The sequence below is a fragment of the Chrysemys picta genome, chromosome 15, assembly GCF_011386835.1.
Source record: "Chrysemys picta bellii isolate R12L10 chromosome 15, ASM1138683v2, whole genome shotgun sequence".
NCBI classification, from domain to species: Eukaryota; Metazoa; Chordata; order Testudines; family Emydidae; genus Chrysemys; species Chrysemys picta.
Window position 1 is genome coordinate 584,954 of NC_088805.1, and position 19,240 is coordinate 604,193.

The following is a 19,240-nucleotide window of genomic DNA, read 5'->3' on the forward strand; positions in this document are numbered from 1 at the left end:
GCATGGAGATGGGGAGCTGGAGCCGGTAGGGTGAGGAGGCTGGGACTGGTTGGGCACGGAGCTGGGGACCTGGAGGTGGTGGGGTCAGGAAACCAGGACTGGCTAGGCATGGAGGTGGGGATTTGCGGCCCAATGAGGTGAGGAGGCCGGGATTGGTTGAGCACGGAGATGGGGATTTGCGGCCCAATGAGGTGAGGAGGCCGGGATTGGTTGGGCACGGAGATGTGGATTTGGGGCTGATGAGGTGAGGAGGCCAGGACTGGCTGGGCACGGAGATGGGGATTTGAGGCCGGTAGGGTGAGGAGGCTGGGACTGGTTGGGCACGGAGATGGGGACCTGGAGGTGGTCTGGTCAGGAGACCGGGACTGGCTGAGCATGGAGGTGGGGATTTGGAGCCGGCGCGGTGAGGAGGCCGGGACTGGCTGGGCACGGAGATGGGGATTTGGGGCCAGTGGGGTGAGGAGGTCAGGACTGGCTGGGCACGGAGATGGGGACCTCTAGGTAGTGGGGTCAGGAGACAGGGACTGGCTGGGCATGGAGATGGGGATTTGGAGCCAGTGGGGTGAGGAGGCCGGGACTGGCTGGGCACAGAGATGGGGATTTGGGGCCGATGACGTGAGGAGGCCGGGACTGGTTGGGCATGGAGATGGGGATTTTGAGTCGGTGGGGTGAGGAGGCCAGGACTGGCTGCACACGGAGATGGGGATTTGCGGGCCAATGAGGTGAGGAGGCCGGGACTGGCTGGGCACGGAGATGGGGCGTGGGCCCGGTGGGGTGAGGAGGCTGGCACTGTCTGGGCATGGAGATGTGGATTTGGGTCCGGCAGGGTGAGGAGGCCGGGACTGGCTGGGCACGGAGATGGGGATTTGGGGCCAGTGGGGTGAGGAGGTCAGGACTGGCTGGGCACGGAGATGGGGACCTCTAGGTAGTGGGGTCAGGAGACCGGGACTGGCTGGGCATGGAGATGGGGATTTGGAGCCAGTGGGGTGAGGAGGCCGGAACTGGCTGGGCACAGAGATGGGGATTTGGGGCCGATGACGTGAGGAGGCCGGGACTGGTTGGGCATGGAGATGGGGATTTTGAGTCGGTGGGGTGAGGAGGCCAGGACTGGCTGCACACGGAGATGGGGATTTGCGGGCCAATGAGGTGAGGAGGCCGGGACTGGTTGGGCACGGAGATGGGGCGTGGGCCCGGTGGGGTGAGGAGGCTGGCACTGTCTGGGCATGGAGATGTGGATTTGGGTCCGGCAGGGTGAGGAGGCCGGGACTGGCTGGGCACGGAGATGGGGATTTGGGGCCAGTGGGGTGAGGAGGTCAGGACTGGCTGGGCACGGAGATGGGGACCTCTAGGTAGTGGGGTCAGGAGACCGGGACTGGCTGGGCATGGAGATGGGGATTTGGAGCCAGTGGGGTGAGGAGGCCGGGACTGGCTGGGCACAGAGATGGGGATTTGGGGCCGATGACGTGAGGAGGCCGGGACTGGTTGGGAACGGAGATGGGGATTTTGAGTCGGTGGGGTGAGGAGGCCGGGACTGGCTGGGCACGGAGATGTGGATTTGGGGCCGATGGAGTGAGGAGGCCGGGACTGGCTGGGCATGGAGATGGGGCGTAGAGCCGGTAGGGTGAGGAGGCTGGGACTGGTTGGGCACGGAGCTGGGGACCTGGAGGTGGTGGGGTCAGGAAACCAGGACTGGCTGGGCATGGAGGTGGGGATTTGCGGCCCAATGAGGTGAGGAGGCCGGGATTGGTTGGGCACGGAGATGGGGATTTGCGGCCCAATGAGGTGAGGAGGCCAGGACTGGTTGGGCACGGAGATGTGGATTTGGGCCTGATGAGGTGAGGAGGCCAGGACTGGCTGGGCACGGAGATGGGGATTTGAGGCCGGTAGGGTGAGGAGGCTGGGACTGGTTGGGCACGGAGATGGGGACCTGGAGGTGGTCTGGTCAGGAGACCGGGACTGGCTGAGCATGGAGGTGGGGATTTGGAGCCGGCGCGGTGAGGAGGCCGGGACTGGCTGGGCACGGAGATGGGGATTTGGGGCCAGTGGGGTGAGGAGGTCAGGACTGGCTGGGCACGGAGATGGGGACCTCTAGGTAGTGGGGTCAGGAGACCGGGACTGGCTGGGCATGGAGATGGGGATTTGGAGCCAGTGGGGTGAGGAGGCCGGGACTGGCTGGGCACAGAGATGGGGATTTGGGGCCGATGACGTGAGGAGGCCGGGACTGGTTGGGCATGGAGATGGGGATTTTGAGTCGGTGGGGTGAGGAGGCCAGGACTGGCTGCACACGGAGATGGGGATTTGCGGGCCAATGAGGTGAGGAGGCCGGGACTGGCTGGGCACAGAGATGGGGCGTGGGCCCGGTGGGGTGAGGAGGCTGGCACTGTCTGGGCATGGAGATGTGGATTTGGGTCCGGCAGGGTGAGGAGGCCGGGACTGGCTGGGCACAGAGATGGGGATTTGGGGCCAGTGGGGTGAGGAGGTCAGGACTGGTTGGGCACGGAGATGGGGACCTCTAGGTTGTGGGGTCAGGAGACCGGGACTGGCTGGGAACGGAGATGGGGATTTGGAGCCAGTGGGGTGAGGAGGCCGGGACTGGCTGGGCACGGAGATGGGGATTTGGGGCCGATGGGGTGAGGTGGCCGGGACTGGCTGGGCACGGAGATGGGGATTTGGGGCTGATGGGGTGAGGAGGCCTGGACTGGCTGGGAACGGAGATGGGGATTTGGGGCCGATGGGGTGAGGAGGCTGGGACTGGCTGGGAACGGAGATGGGGATTTGGGGCCGATGGGGTGAGGTGGCCGGGACTGGCTGGGCACGGAGATGGGGATTTGGGGCCGATGGGGTGAGGAGGCTGGGACTGGTTGGGCACGGAGATGGGGACCTGGAGGTGGTCTGGTCAGGAGACCGGGACTGGCTGAGCATGGAGGTGGGGATTTGGAGCCGGCGCGGTGAGGAGGCCGGGACTGGCTGGGCACGGAGATGGGGATTTGGGGCCAGTGGGGTGAGGAGGCCGGGACTGGCTGGGAACGGAGATGGGGATTTTGAGTCGGTGGGGTGAGGAGGCCAGGACTGGCTGGGCACAGAGATGGGGATTTGCGGGCCAATGAGGTGAGGAGGCCGGGACTGGCTGGGCACAGAGATGGGGATTTGGGGCCGATGACGTGAGGAGGCCGGGACTGGTTGGGCATGGAGATGGGGATTTTGAGTCGGTGGGGTGAGGAGGCCAGGACTGGCTGCACACGGAGATGGGGATTTGCGGGCCAATGAGGTGAGGAGGCCGGGACTGGCTGGGCACGGAGATGGGGCGTGGGCCCGGTGGGGTGAGGAGGCTGGCACTGTCTGGGCATGGAGATGTGGATTTGGGTCCGGCAGGGTGAGGAGGCCGGGACTGGCTGGGCACGGAGATGGGGACCTCTAGGTAGTGGGGTCAGGAGACCGGGACTGGCTGGGCATGGAGATGGGGATTTGGAGCCAGTGGGGTGAGGAGGCCGGGACTGGCTGGGCACAGAGATGGGGATTTGGGGCCGATGACGTGAGGAGGCCGGGACTGGTTGGGAACGGAGATGGGGATTTTGAGTCGGTGGGGTGAGGAGGCCAGGACTGGCTGGGCACAGAGATGGGGATTTGCGGGCCAATGAGGTGAGGAGGCCGGGACTGGCTGGGCACGGAGATGGGGCGTGGACCCGGTGGGGTGAGGAGGCTGGCACTGTCTGGGCATGGAGATGGGGATTTGGGTGCGGCAGGGTGAGGAGGCCGGGACTGGCTGGGCACGGAGATGGGGATTTGGGGCCAGTGAGGTGAGGAGGCTGGGACTGATTCGGCACGGAAATGGGGACTGGCTGGGCATTGAGATGGGGATTTGGAGCCGGTGGGGTGAGGAAGCCAGGACTGGCTGGGCAACGAGATGGGGATTTGCAGCCCAATGAGGTGAGGAGGTCGGAACTGGCTGGGCACAGAGATGGGGATTTGGGGCTAATGAAATGAGGAGGCCGGGACTGGCTGGGCACGGAGATGTGGATTTGGGGCCGATGGAGTGAGGAGGCCGGGACTGGCTGGGCATGGAGATGGGGAGCTGGAGCCGGTAGGGTGAGGAGGCTGGGACTGGTTGGGCACGGAGCTGGGGACCTGGAGGTGGTGGGGTCAGGAAACCAGGACTGGCTGGGCATGGAGGTGGGGATTTGCGGCCCAATGAGGTGAGGAGGCCGGGATTGGTTGAGCACGGAGATGGGGATTTGCGGCCCAATGAGGTGAGGAGGCCAGGACTGGTTGGGCACGGAGATGTGGATTTGGGGCTGATGAGGTGAGGAGGCCAGGACTGGCTGGGCACGGAGATGGGGATTTGAGGCCGGTAGGGTGAGGAGGCTGGGACTGGTTGGGCACGGAGATGGGGACCTGGAGGTGGTCTGGTCAGGAGACCGGGACTGGCTGAGCATGGAGGTGGTGATTTGGAGCCGGCGCGGTGAGGAGGCCGGGACTGGCTGGGCACGGAGATGGGGATTTGGGGCCAGTGGGGTGAGGAGGTCAGGACTGGCTGGGCACGGAGATGGGGACCTCTAGGTAGTGGGGTCAGGAGACCGGGACTGGCTGGGCATGGAGATGGGGATTTGGAGCCAGTGGGGTGAGGAGGCCGGGACTGGCTGGGCACAGAGATGGGGATTTGGGGCCGATGACGTGAGGAGGCCGGGACTGGTTGGGCATGGAGATGGGGATTTTGAGTCGGTGGGGTGAGGAGGCCAGGACTGGCTGCACACGGAGATGGGGATTTGCGGGCCAATGAGGTGAGGAGGCCGGGACTGGCTGGGCACGGAGATGGGGCGTGGGCCCGGTGGGGTGAGGAGGCTGGCACTGTCTGGGCATGGAGATGTGGATTTGGGTCCGGCAGGGTGAGGAGGCCGGGACTGGCTGGGCACGGAGATGGGGATTTGGGGCCAGTGGGGTGAGGAGGTCAGGACTGGCTGGGCACGGAGATGGGGACCTCTAGGTAGTGGGGTCAGGAGACCGGGACTGGCTGGGCATGGAGATGGGGATTTGGAGCCAGTGGGGTGAGGAGGCCGGGACTGGCTGGGCACAGAGATGGGGATTTGGGACCGATGACGTGAGGAGGCCGGGACTGGTTGGGAACGGAGATGGGGATTTTGAGTCGGTGGGGTGAGGAGGCCGGGACTGGCTGGGCACGGAGATGTGGATTTGGGGCCGATGGAGTGAGGAGGCCGGGACTGGCTGGGCATGGAGATGGGGCGTGGAGCCGGTAGGGTGAGGAGGCTGGGACTGGTTGGGCACGGAGCTGGGGACCTGGAGGTGGTGGGGTCAGGAAACCAGGACTGGCTGGGCATGGAGGTGGGGATTTGCGGCCCAATGAGGTGAGGAGGCCGGGATTGGTTGGGCACGGAGATGGGGATTTGCGGCCCAATGAGGTGAGGAGGCCAGGACTGGTTGGGCACGGAGATGTGGATTTGGGGCTGATGAGGTGAGGAGGCCAGGACTGGCTGGGCACGGAGATGGGGATTTGAGGCCGGTAGGGTGAGGAGGCTGGGACTGGTTGGGCACGGAGATGGGGACCTGGAGGTGGTCTGGTCAGGAGACCGGGACTGGCTGAGCATGGAGGTGGTGATTTGGAGCCGGCGCGGTGAGGAGGCCGGGACTGGCTGGGCACGGAGATGGGGATTTGGGGCCGATGGAGTGAGGAGGCCGGGACTGGCTGGGCATGGAGATGGGGACCTCTAGGTAGTGGGGTCAGGAGACCGGGACTGGCTGGGCATGGAGATGGGGATTTGGAGCCAGTGGGGTGAGGAGGCCGGGACTGGCTGGGCACAGAGATGGGGATTTGGGGCCGATGACGTGAGGAGGCCGGGACTGGTTGGGCATGGAGATGGGGATTTTGAGTCGGTGGGGTGAGGAGGCCAGGACTGGCTGCACACGGAGATGGGGATTTGCGGGCCAATGAGGTGAGGAGGCCGGGACTGGCTGGGCACAGAGATGGGGCGTGGGCCCGGTGGGGTGAGGAGGCTGGCACTGTCTGGGCATGGAGATGTGGATTTGGGTCCGGCAGGGTGAGGAGGCCGGGACTGGCTGGGCACGGAGATGGGGATTTGGGGCCAGTGGGGTGAGGAGGTCAGGACTGGTTGGGCACGGAGATGGGGACCTCTAGGTTGTGGGGTCAGGAGACCGGGACTGGCTGGGCACGGAGATGGGGATTTGGAGCCAGTGGGGTGAGGAGGCCGGGACTGGCTGGGCACGGAGATGGGGATTTGGGGCCGATGGGGTGAGGTGGCCGGGACTGGCTGGGCACGGAGATGGGGATTTGGGGCTGATGGGGTGAGGAGGCCTGGACTGGCTGGGAACGGAGATGGGGATTTGGGGCCGATGGGGTGAGGAGGATGGGACTGGCTGGGAACGGAGATGGGGATTTGGGGCCGATGGGGTGAGGTGGCCGGGACTGGCTGGGCACGGAGATGGGGATTTGGGGCTGATGGGGTGAGGAGGCCTGGACTGGCTGGGAACGGAGATGGGGATTTGGGGCCGATGGGGTGAGGAGGCTGGGACTGGTTGGGCACGGAGATGGGGACCTGGAGGTGGTCTGGTCAGGAGACCGGGACTGGCTGAGCATGGAGGTGGGGATTTGGAGCCGGCGCGGTGAGGAGGCCGGGACTGGCTGGGCATGGAGATGGGGATTTGGAGCCAGTGGGGTGAGGAGGCCGGGACTGGCTGGGCACAGAGATGGGGATTTGGGGCCGATGACGTGAGGAGGCCGGGACTGGTTGGGCATGGAGATGGGGATTTTGAGTCGGTGGGGTGAGGAGGCCAGGACTGGCTGCACACGGAGATGGGGATTTGCGGGCCAATGAGGTGAGGAGGCCGGGACTGGCTGGGCACGGAGATGGGGCGTGGGCCTGGTGGGGTGAGGAGGCTGGCACTGTCTGGGAATGGAGATGTGGATTTGGGTCCGGCAGGGTGAGGAGGCCGGGACTGGCTGGGCACGGAGATGGGGATTTGGGGCCAGTGGGGTGAGGAGGTCAGGACTGGCTGGGCATGGAGATGGGGACCTCTAGGTAGTGGGGTCAGGAGACCGGGACTGGCTGGGCATGGAGATGGGGATTTCGAGCCAGTGGGGTGAGGAGGCCGGGACTGGCTGGGCACAGAGATGGGGATTTGGGGCCGATGACGTGAGGAGGCCGGGACTGGTTGGGCATGGAGATGGGGATTTTGAGTCGGTGGGGTGAGGAGGCCAGGACTGGCTGCACACGGAGATGGGGATTTGCGGGCCAATGAGGTGAGGAGGCCGGGACTGGCTGGGCACGGAGATGGGGCGTGGGCCTGGTGGGGTGAGGAGGCTGGCACTGTCTGGGAATGGAGATGTGGATTTGGGTCCGGCAGGGTGAGGAGGCCGGGACTGGCTGGGCACGGAGATGGGGATTTGGGGCCAGTGGGGTGAGGAGGTCAGGACTGGCTGGGCACGGAGATGGGGACCTCTAGGTAGTGGGGTCAGGAGACCGGGACTGGCTGGGCATGGAGATGGGGATTTGGAGCCAGTGGGGTGAGGAGGCCGGGACTGGCTGGGCACAGAGATGGGGATTTGGGGCCGATGACGTGAGGAGGCCGGGACTGGTTGGGCATGGAGATGGGGATTTTGAGTCGGTGGGGTGAGGAGGCCAGGACTGGCTGCACACGGAGATGGGGATTTGCGGGCCAATGAGGTGAGGAGGCCGGGACTGGCTGGGCACGGAGATGGGGCGTGGGCCCGGTGGGGTGAGGAGGCTGGCACTGTCTGGGCATGGAGATGTGGATTTGGGTCCGGCAGGGTGAGGAGGCCGGGACTGGCTGGGCACAGAGATGGGGATTTGGGGCCAGTGGGGTGAAGAGGGCCGGGACTGGCTGGGCATGGAGATGGGGAGCTGGAGCCGGTAGGGTGAGGAGGCTGGGACTGGTTGGGCACGGAGCTGGGGACCTGGAGGTGGTGGGGTCAGGAGACCGGGACTGGCTGGGCACGGAGATGGGGATTTGGAGCCAGTGGGGTGAGGAGGCCGGGACTGGCTGGGCACGGAGATGGGGATTTGGGGCCGATGGGGTGAGGTGGCCGGGACTGGCTGGGCACGGAGATGGGGATTTGGGGCTGATGGGGTGAGGAGGCCTGGACTGGCTGGGAACGGAGATGGGGATTTGGGGCCGATGGGGTGAGGAGGCTGGGACTGGCTGGGAACGGAGATGGGGATTTGGGGCCGATGGCGTGAGGAGGTCAGGACTGGTTGGGCACGGAGATGGGGATTTGGAGCCAGTGGGGTGAGGAGGCCGGGACTGGCTGGGCACAGAGATGGGGATTTGGTAGGGTTACCATACGTCCGGATTTTCCCGGACATGTCCGGCTTTTGGGGGTTCAAATCCCCGTCCGGGGGGAAATCCCCAAAAGCCGGGCATGTCCGGGAAAATCGGGAGGGAGGGATGGAGGCCTCGGCCGGGGCCTCTTTGGCCGGGGCCGGGGTCGCGGGCATGGTGCCGGGCCGGGCTGGGAGCCGGGGGCGCGGGGCCGGGCCGGGGGCGCGCGGCCGAGCCGGGGGCCGGGCGCGGGGCCGGGCCGGGGGCCGGGGGCGCGGGGCCGGGCGGGGAGCCGGGGGCGCGGGGCCGGGCGGGGAGCCGGGGGCGCGGGGCCGGGCCGGGGAGCCGGGCGGTGCGCCGGGCCGCGGGCCGGGGTAGCGGGGGGGTGCGCCGGGCCGCGGGGCCGCGAGCCGGGCCGGGGTAGCTGGGGGGGGGGGGGTGCGCCGGGCCGCGGGGCCGCGAGCCGGGCCGGGGTAGCTGCGGGGGCGGGTGCGCCGGGCCGCGGGGCCGGTCCGGGGTAGCGGGGGGGGGGGTGCGCCGGGTTGCGGGGCCGGGCGGGGAGCCGGTCCGGGGTAGCGGGGGGGGGATGCGCCGGGCCGCGGGGCCGGGCGGGGAGCCGGTCCGGGGTAGCGGGGGGGGGGATGCGCCGGGCCGCGGGGCCGGGCGGGGAGCCGGTCCGGGGTAGCTGGGGGGGGTGCGCCGGGCCGCGGGGCCGGGCGGGGAGCCGGTCCGGGGTAGCTGGGGGGGGTGCGGCGGGCCGCGGGGCCGGGCGGGGAGCCGGTCCGGGGTAGCTGGGGGGGGTGCGCCGGGCCGCGGGGCCGGGCGGGGAGCCGGTCCGGGGTAACGGGGGGGGTGCGCTGGGTCGCGGGGCCGGGCGGGGAGCCGGTCCGGGGTAGCGGGGGGGGTGCGCTGGGTCGCGGAGCCGGGAGCCGGTCCGGGGTCGCGGGGCCGGGCCGCCGGGGGGTGCGCTGGGCCGCGGAGCCGGGAGCCGGTCCGGGGTCGCGGGGCCGGGCCGCCGGGGGGTGCGCTGGGCCGCGGGGCCGGGAGCCGGTCCGGGATAGCGGGGGGTGCGCTGGGCCGCCGGGGGCCGGCAGTGCTGGGCGGGCTGGGGGTGGTCGGCCGGGGCCGCGCCTCCTCCCCCCCACACCCCCCTTACCTGCTTCAGGCTTCCCGCGAATCAAATGTTCGCGGGAAGCAGGGGAGGGGGCGGAGACTTTGGGGAGGGGGCGGAGTTGGGGCGGGGCCCCGTGGGGTGTCCTCCATTTGGAGGCACAAAATATGGTAACCCTAGATTTGGGGCCGATGACGTGAGGAGGCCGGGACTGGCTGGGCACAGAGATGGGGATTTGGGGCCGATGACGTGAGGAGGCCGGGACTGGTTGGGCATGGAGATGGGGATTTTGAGTCGGTGGGGTGAGGAGGCCAGGACTGGCTGCACACGGAGATGGGGATTTGCGGGCCAATGAGGTGAGGAGGCCGGGACTGGCTGGGCACAGAGATGGGGCATGGGCCCGGTGGGGTGAGGAGGCTGGCACTGTCTGGGCACGGAGATGGGGATTTGGAGCCAGTGGGGTGAGGAGGCCGGGACTGGCTGGGCATGGAGATGGGGATTTGCGGCCGATGGGGTGAGGAGACCGGGACTGTCTGGGCATGGAGATGGGGATTTGCGGCCGATGGGGTGAGGAGACCGGGACTGTCTGGGCATGGAGATGGGGATTTGCGGCCGATGGGGTGAGGAGGCCGGGACTGGCTGGGCACGGAGATGGGGATTTGGAGCCAGTGGGGTGAGGAGGCCGGGACTGGCTGGGCACGGAGATGGGGATTTGCGGCCGATGGGGTGAGGAGACCGGGACTGTCTGGGCATGGAGATGGGGATTTGCGGCCGATGGGGTGAGGAGACCGGGACTGTCTGGGCATGGAGATGGGGATTTGCGGCCGGTGGGGTGAGGAGGCCGGGACTGGCTGGGCACGGAGATGGGGATTTGCGGCCGATGGGGTGAGGAGACCGGGACTGTCTGGGCATGGAGATGGGGATTTGCGGCCGATGGGGTGAGGAGGCCGGGACTGGCTGGGCACGGAGATGGGGATTTGGAGCCAGTGGGGTGAGGAGGCCGGGACTGGCTGGGCACGGAGATGGGGATTTGCGGCCGATGGGGTGAGGAGACCGGGACTGTCTGGGCATGGAGATGGGGATTTGCGGCCGGTGGGGTGAGGAGGCCGGGACTGGCTGGGCACGGAGATGGGGATTTTGAGTCGGTGGGGTGAGGAGGCCTGGACTGGCTGGGAACGGAGATGGGGATTTGCGGCCGATGGGGTGAGGAGGCCGGGACTGGCTGGGCACGGAGATGGGGATTTGCGGCCGATGGGGTGAGGAGGCCGGGACTGGCTGGGCACGGAGATGGGGATTTGGAGCCAGTGGGGTGAGGAGGCCGGGACTGGCTGGGCACGGAGATGGGGATTTGCGGCCGATGGGGTGAGGAGGCCGGGACTGGCTGGGCACGGAGATGGGGATTTGGAGCCGGTGGGGTGAGGAGGCCGGGACTGGCTGGGCACGGAGATGGGGATTTGCGGCCGATGGGGTGAGGAGGCCGGGACTGGCTGGGCACGGAGATGGGGATTTGGAGCCGGTGGGGTGAGGAGGCCGGGACTGGCTGGGAACGGAGATGGGGATTTGGATCCAGTGGGGTGAGGAGGCCTGGAGCGGGCTGGGAGAGGAGACAGCGGAGCTGATCGCTGCGGCTGCCGCCCTCCGAGGTTCGCGACACGAATTTTCAGACGGTCTCTAATTTACCCGCGTCCAATCCCTCCTCTGTGGCTCCGCCCATCCCAACCTTGGAGTACTTCCGCCCCGAATAAAGATGTCTGCCGAGAGTTCCTGTCCTGACTGCCACAGGAAGGGGAAAAACGCTTCGGACGCTGCGGTCCCGGAAGCGACCCGCCTCATAGTGCGCATGGGCATATAGTTTTCCATTGAGATGGGGCTCAGTGACTCCTCCCCTTAAAGGGGCCGCAACTGAGGTTGTGCGGAGGGGCCCCAGCTGCATGGCGTCAACTGCCAGCACGGCTCTGGGCCTGCGTGTGCTGGGCTGGGCCGGGTACTGACCCCGCAGGCTGGCTTGGAAGGGCGGGGCAGTGTCCGGGATGGGGAGGGGGCGGGTGCTTGGATGGAGGATATGGGTGCGGGGATGGTAGGCGGAGGAGGGAGCTGAAGGGACGCTGGCCGTGTGGGTGGGTGAGGGGACACGGGGGGGTGAGGGGACGCTGGCCGTGTGGGTGGGTGAGGGGACACGGGGGTGAGGGGATGCTGTTGGGGGGGGTGAGGGGACTCTGGGTGGGTGGGGGGGTGAGGGGACACTGGGGGGTGAGGGGATGCTGTCTGGGTGGGTGAGGGAATGGTGTTGGGGAGGTGAGGGGACACTGGGGGTGAGGGGATGCTGTCTGGGTGGGTGAGGGGATGCTGTTGGGGGGGTGAGGGGACTCTGGCTGGGTGGGTGGGTGAGGGGACACTGGTGGGTGAGGGAATGGTGTTGGGGAGGTGAGAGGACTCTGGCTGTGTGGGTGGGTGAGGGGACACTGGGGGGTGAGGGGATGCTGTTGTGGGGGGTGAGGGGACTCTGGCTGGGTGGGTGGGTGAGGGGACACTGGTGGGTGAGGGAATGGTGTTGGGGAGGTGAGAGGACTCTGGCTGTGTGGGTGGGTGAGGGGACACTGGGGGGTGAGGGGATGCTGTTGGGGGGGGGTGAGGGGACTCTGGCTGGGTGGGTGGGTGAGGGGACACTGGGGGGTGAGGGGATGCTGTTGGGGAGGTGAGGGGACTCTGGCTGGGTGGGTGGGTGAGGGGACACTGGGGGGTGAGGGGATGCTGTTGGGGGGGTGAGGGGACTCTGGCTGTGTGGGTGGGTGAGGGGACACTGGGGGGTGGGGGGATGCTGTTGTGGGGGGTGAGGGGACTCTGGCTGGGTGGGTGGGTGAGGGGACACTGGTGGGTGAGGGAATGGTGTTGGGGAGGTGAGAGGACTCTGGCTGTGTGGGTGGGTGAGGGGACACTGGGGGGTGAGGGGATGCTGTTGGGGGGGGTGAGGGGACTCTGGCTGTGTGGGTGGGTGAGGGGACACTGGGGGGTGAGGGGATGCTGTTGGGGGGGTGAGGGGACTCTGGCTGTGTGGGTGGGTGAGGGGACACTGGAGGGTGAGGGGATGCTGTTGTGGGGGGTGAGGGGACTCTGGCTGGGTGGGGGGGTGAGGGGACTCTGGCTGGGTGAGGGAATGGTGTTGGGGAGGTGAGAGGACTCTGGCTGTGTGGGTGGGTGAGGGGACACTGGGGGGTGAGGGAATGGTGTTGGGGAGGTGAGAGGACTCTGGCTGTGTGGGTGGGTGAGGGGACACTGGGGGGTGAGGGGATGCTGTTGGGGGGGTGAGGGGACTCTGGCTGTGTGGGTGGGTGAGGGGACACTGGGGGGTGAGGGGATGCTGTTGTGGGGGGTGAGGGGACTCTGGCTGGGTGGGTGGGTGAGGGGACACTGGTGGGTGAGGGAATGGTGTTGGGGAGGTGAGAGGACTCTGGCTGTGTGGGTGGGTGAGGGGACACTGGGGGGTGAGGGGATGCTGTTGGGGGGGGTGAGGGGACTCTGGCTGTGTGGGTGGGTGAGGGGACACTGGGGGGTGAGGGGATGCTGTTGGGGGGGGTGAGGGGACTCTGGCTGTGTGGGTGGGTGAGGGGATGCTGTTGGGGGGGGGTGAGGGGACTCTGGCTGTGTGGGTGGGTGAGGGGATGCTGTTGGGGGGGTGAGGGGACTCTGGCTGTGTGGGTGTTTGAGGGGACACTGGGGGTGAGGGGATGCTGTTGGGGAGGTGAGGGGACTCTGGGTGGGTGGGTGAGGGGACACTGCGGGGTGAGGGGATGCTGTTGGGGGGGTGAGGGGACTCTGGGTGGGTGGGTGAGGGGACCCTGGCGGGTGAGGGGATGCTGTTGGGGGGGGGGTGAGGGGACTCTCGCTGTGTGGGTGGGTGAGGGGACACTGGGGGGTGAGGGGACACTGGCTGTGTGCGGGGGTGAGGGGACATTGTGGGGGGTTAGGGAATGATGGCTCTGTGGGTGGGTGAGGGGATGCTGTGGGGCAGGAGTGGCCAGCCTGAGAAGGAGCCAGAATTTACCAATGTACATTGCTGAAGAGCCAGAGTAATATATCAGCAGCACCCCCATAAGCTCCCCACTCCCAGTACCTCCCGCCCACCTGCAGCCCCTCTGATCAGCTCCTTCCTCGCACCTCATGATCACCTGTTTCCTTGCATGCAGGAGGCTCTTGGGAGGAAGGGGAGGAGTGAGAGCACAGCAGGCTCAGGGGAGGAGGCAGGAAGGGGTGGCGTGGGGGCAGGGCCCATGGCAGAGCCAGGGGTTGAGCTAGGGTTACCATATTTAGCAAATAAAAAAAGAGGACCCTCCACGGGCCCTGGCCCTGGCCATTTCCCCAGCCCCAACCCCACCCTAACTCCGCCCCCTCCTCCCTCCCACTCCCAGCCACGCGAAAAGGGCTGCCCGAGCGCTACCGGCTTCACAGTTTGCCGGGCAGCCCCCAGACCCTGCACCCCCGGCCGGCGCTTCCCCAGCACAGCTGTAGCCCGGGAGGGGAAGCGCCCAGCCGGGGGCGCAGGGTCTGGAGGCTGCCTGGCAAACCATGAAGCCGGTAGCGCTTGGGCTTCGGGCAGCCCCTATGCCTCCGGACCCTGTGCCCCCGGCCGGGCACTTCCCCTCCCGGGCTCCGGCGGCGCAGGGTCCGGAGGCATGGGGGCTGCCCAAAGCCCGTAGCGCTTGGCTCTTAAACAGAGCCGAAGAGTCAGGGGAGGAGCAGAGCTGCCGCGGCCGGAGGCTCTGCTCCTCCCCTGACTCTTCGGCTCTGTTTAAGAGCCAAGCTGCCCGAGCACTACCGGCTTTCGGGCAGCCCCCATACCTCCGGACCCTGCGCCGCCGGAGCCTGGGAGGGGAAGTGCCCGGCCGGCGGCTGGGGTCTGGAGGCAAGGGGGCTGCCTGAAGCCCATAGCGCTCGGGCAGCTCGGCTCTTAAACAGAGCCGAAGAGTCCGGGGAGGAGCAGAGCCACCGCGGGAGGGGAAGTGCCTGGCCGGCATTTTCCTGGACATGTTCGGCTTTTTGGCAATTCCCCCCCGGATGGGGGTTTGATTGCTGAAAAGCCGGACATGTCCGGGAAAAACTGGACGTATGGTAACCCTAGTTGAGTTGTGCGCACCTCTCAGTACACTGGAAAGTTGGCGCCTGTAGCTACAGCTCCGGAGTCGGTGCCAATACAAGGAGCTGCATATTAACTTGTGAAGAGTTGCATGTGGGTCCGGAGCCACAGGTTGTCCACCCCTGCTGTGGGGGTTTAGGGGACTCTGGCTGTGTGGGTGGGTGAGGGGACACTGGCTGTATGGTGGGTGGGGTGGGGGTGAGGAGATGCCATGGTCGGGGGATGCTGGGTGTGGCAGGAAGTCAGATGTTGCTGCAGCAGTGGCTGTTGACAAACCTGAATATTCATAACAAGCCCCCCTAAGTCCTGAGATTGGCTGAAAGCCCCATGATATTAAACCAATGTGGGGCTCTCTTGCTGCAGGGAGAGGGGAAGGACTCTCAGCTAGTGTGAGCACAATGGCGAGGGCTGAAGGCAAGGAGCACAGAGGTCTGGCCACCTGGAGCATTTATGAACCCCCACACCCCCAAAAGAAGAGATGAGACAATGATCTGTTCAGCCATTTACTAATAAAGCCTGCGAACACCATGAAATAGCACAAAATATATATTATTCCATCCTATAATTATCCATTGTTATTCCAAACCATCTCACCTCTGATGTTTATCCTGGCACACAAGGAATTGAAAGGGCACGTGGGCTGGGAGCTAGTGGCTATGATGGAGGCTCCTTTTCCCTTTCCTATGTGAATTTACTCTCATTTTGTTACATTTCCAGCCTGGAGCTTCTGTAAAGGCGGCAGAGCCAGCAGCCACCTGATGGCCTTGCCCCCTGCTAACAATCATGCTATACTCATGGTCCTGTAAACATCCCTTCTAAAGAAACACAACCTACAGAGCTAGTCATTCCCTGGAAGAAGAGACCTGGTTCCCCTTTAAGACTAGAGTTCCTATTACCAGTGCAACCTAGGTAAGGCACTGATGGGCCGACACAAGCTGGGCTGTATCACCCAGTATGGCCCACCTAGGATGGTCAGAGCCCGAGGCACAGATGGGGTGATACAGTCTAGGCTGCATAGCCTCATAATGCCCACCCATCACATATTAACTTATTTATTATTTTCTTCTACTGTCCATGATCCAAAGAATAAAAAAGTACCATATCTTTTCCAGACAGCTGAGTGAGTGCTTCAGCCTTGGGACTCCTTCAAAACTTGGGAGGAATTTGTCTTTCATGAAATCCACTGGTTCCCCCCCTTTATGGTCAGTGCTTTCCCATATTGACACCATGCTTGGCTGTTCTAGAGATGTCCTCGAAAATCAGAGCTGCACAGGGACTGTATCCCATCTTTGCTGTCTCTGGGCTCTGCTGCACATAAAATTTGCACTGGCTGTTTCTCTATGTTCCAGAACACAGTGCAACTGCATGGGAGACCTCCACTTGCTTGTGGCTGCTTGAGCCATCTTGGTTCCATTTGGCTTTCTGATATGTCTTTGACTCAGGCATTTCCATTTGCTCCATTTGCACCCTTAACGCAGTGTACAGTCTGCAGTGTACACCTGCTCCTGGCCCCCCTGTGCAGTCTTTTTCCTACCCCACCCCTAGTGCCGCTCCCATTCCCCTGTGGATGGGGAGCAGGTCCTGCAGGCTGAGGGTTGGGAAGTCAATGAAATGGGCAACAGCTGCATTCAGAACCAACGTCCTTATTGCACGTAACTCTGGGCCAGCTGAGTGGTCAGGAATTCAGTGGCCCTGGAGCACCCCACCGTCTCTTGATGCTGACCTGGAAAATGAGATTCCTGAAAGCCTCGCTGGGTATGAGTCTCATGGGAACCTCCCTTCCTGGTGCCCCAGGATGGGCTTTATGATTGCCAGGGGCCAGGCTTCCTGCCGGGACTGCAGAAGGGAGAGGCGAACCATTAGTTTCCTTCCCAGCGGGGGAAGATAGGTCAGGCCACCTTCTGAATGCCTGGGTCCTCCTTAAAGTGCAGTGACGTGTTTATGCCTCAGGCAAGCCCTGGGGGCTGGGAGGGGAGCATGAACGGTGATATTGCCGTCTCTGGGATTTGCTCTGTATTATTGATTTTGATGTTAAGGTGGAAGATGCCCCAAACAAGCCCTTACATCCCACTTCCCCTCCCACTATGTCTGTGCTTCCCACTCCCCAGGCCCTGTCCCTCCTCCCCACTGTGATTTGCTTTCTCAAGTTGCCCCACTCCCTTGTAGCTGATTGGTCTTTATAGATCCCTGCCCCTCTAGGGCACACTGGGCCACGGAGCCCAGTGCAAGCCTCACTACGGCGCTATGGGTAGCGGTACCCCCTGGGACTGTGGAGCCTGGATCCACTGGCCCCAGGGAAGCTCCAGCCCTTTGTTAGGTGTGAATGTTAATGAGCAAGGCAGTGAATTACACAGACAAGTGCTGGGGAGGTTTTCAGAGGGGTGAGAAAGAAGGGGCACGCTGCCCTCCTGCAAAGCTCTGTGCTGGCCTGGATAGCCAGGGCCCTGCTACCAACACCAGCTGCTACCACCCCAAGACTTGGGCTCTCAGCTGTTGCACATCATTGTGCTATAGGGGACATGCCAAGAAGTGCCCCTTTCCCACCCTGTTTTCAGCTCAGCCCAGCTGGAAGGCAAATCCAACGATAATACGAGGGGTTTCCCTCCTGAACACCCCATAACCCTCCATCTAGCCCCAGGTGCTTAAAGCCTGGAGTTCAGATCAGGGACAGATTAACCTGGCAAATGCTGGCTGGATTGGCAGCCTGAACTGGTGCATGCCTAGGCACAGAGTGCTAGATCCCAGACCCTGGCCATGCAGACGCTGACTCCCCCGCTCAGCTATGTTCATTCTAGGCAGCTGCAAGGAAGAGATGGGAAACCTTCCACTCTACAGAGTCCATGCCCCTGCCTACAAACACCCCCTCCATGCCCCACGGCCAGCCCAGGGTGAGGGAATGCCCAAAAGATCACTCCAGAGAAGCTGCCTGAACGTTCTAATAGCAACTAGCAGAGGTTCTCTGGAGAATGGTTCCACTTTCACTTCCCCATGGCTGGGTAGGTCTGGGAGAAGCCCTAGGTTTGCTTGTGCAGAGAGAGCTGGGAGTGGGGCTGGTGGTGGGGGTCAGACGATGAGGGGGCTCTAAGAGCCATCACTGGTGGGAATTGTTGAGGTCCAACTCATTCAAGGTCTCTTCCAGTTGCTGGATCTGCTCCTCCGACTTCTTGTCTGGCAGCAGAACCTCCACTGTGTAGTTGACCTTCTTGGCATGGAGGTAGCTGTAGGTGTTGTCAAACCGCAGAACATCTGCGGGAGGAGGGGAGAGAGGTTACTCCACACTCAGTGCGAAGGAGAGATCCATGGGCACTGCCCCCAGCTGGACAGAACTAGATCTGTGAATGTGTGTAGTTATTTTGCCCATTAGTGGCTGGAGGATACAGATCTGGGAGATATCAGCTCCCCAGAGGGAGGTTGCATTAACACCCTATTGGTATTAAATATTCATAGAGCAGTTTTTAAACTAAGGGCTGGGAGAAAGCTGACAGGCGCGGAGGAGCACATGGTTCGTCTGGAGGCATCCCTTAATGGAGATGCTCTATGTCCTAGTAAGGAGGAGAGGTTGGAAGATGATAAAATATGGGTAGGATCTGATGAGAAACAGTCAAATTAAAAAGATTCCCATTCAATTACATCATGTAATGGCAGACAGCTAAAAAGTGACACTTTTTAAAGTGCTTATATACAAATGCTAGAAGTCTAAATAATAAGATGGCTGAACCAGAGTGTCTCATATTAAATAAGGATATTGATAAAATAGGCATCACAGAAACTTGGTGGAATGAGGATAATCAATGGGACACAGTAATACCAGGGTACAAAATATATCGGAAGGACAGAACAGGTCGTGCTGGTGGGGGAGTGGCATTATATGTGAAAGAAAGCGTAGAATCAAATGAAGTAAAAATCTTAAATGAACCAAACTGTACCACAGAATCTCCATGGATAGTAATTCCTTGTTCTAATAAATAATAATAATAATAATAATAAAAAATCAGTAGGTATATATTACCAACCACCTGACCAGGATGGTGATAGTGACTGTGAAATGCTCAGGGAGATTAGAAAGGCTATAAAAGTTAAAAACTCAATAATAATGGGGGATTTCAACTATCTCCATATTGACTGGATACATGTCACCTCAGGATGGGATGCAGAAATAAAGTTTCTTGACGCCTTAAATGACTGCTTCTTGGAGCAGCTTGTCCTGGAACCCACTAGAGGACAGACAATTCTTGATTTAGTCCTAAGTGAAGCACAAGATCTGGTCCAAGAGGTGAATATAGCTGGACTGCTTGGTAATAGTGACCATAATATAATTTAATTTAACATCCCTGTGGGGGGTAAACACCATACCAGCACAACACTGTAGCATTTACTTTCAGGAAGGGGGACTACACAAAAATGAGTTTAGTTAAACAGAAGTTAAAAGGTACAGCGTCAAAAGTGAAATCCCTGCAAGCTGCATGGTAACTTTTTAAAGACAGCACCATAGAGGCTCAACTTAAATGCATACACCAAATTAAAAAACTTAGTAAGAGAACCAAAAAAGAGCCACTGTGCCTAAACAAAAGAAGCACTGAGAGGCAAAAAGGCATCCTTTGAAAAGTGGAAGTTAAATCCTAGTGAGGAAAATAGAAAGGAGCATAAACACTGGCAAATGAAGGGTAAAAATACAATTAGGAAGGCCA

The 19,240-nt window shown here is 62.9% G+C and overlaps 1 protein-coding gene across 2 annotated transcripts in view; it reads right to left on the bottom strand.

Annotated features, from left to right (window-relative positions):
- Nucleotides 1-15,042: 15,042 nt before the first annotated feature.
- The window catches only part of SEC14L2 (SEC14 like lipid binding 2), a 49,241-nt gene continuing 45,043 nt past the window's right edge, over nt 15,043-19,240 (bottom strand). For both annotated transcript variants that reach the window (XM_005278797.5, XM_065568047.1), the window contains one exon: nt 15,043-17,798. In XM_005278797.5, coding sequence (XP_005278854.3) covers nt 17,644-17,798 — 155 coding nt within the window. In that variant the 3' untranslated portion in view covers nt 15,043-17,643. The remainder of the gene's footprint in view (nt 17,799-19,240) is intronic.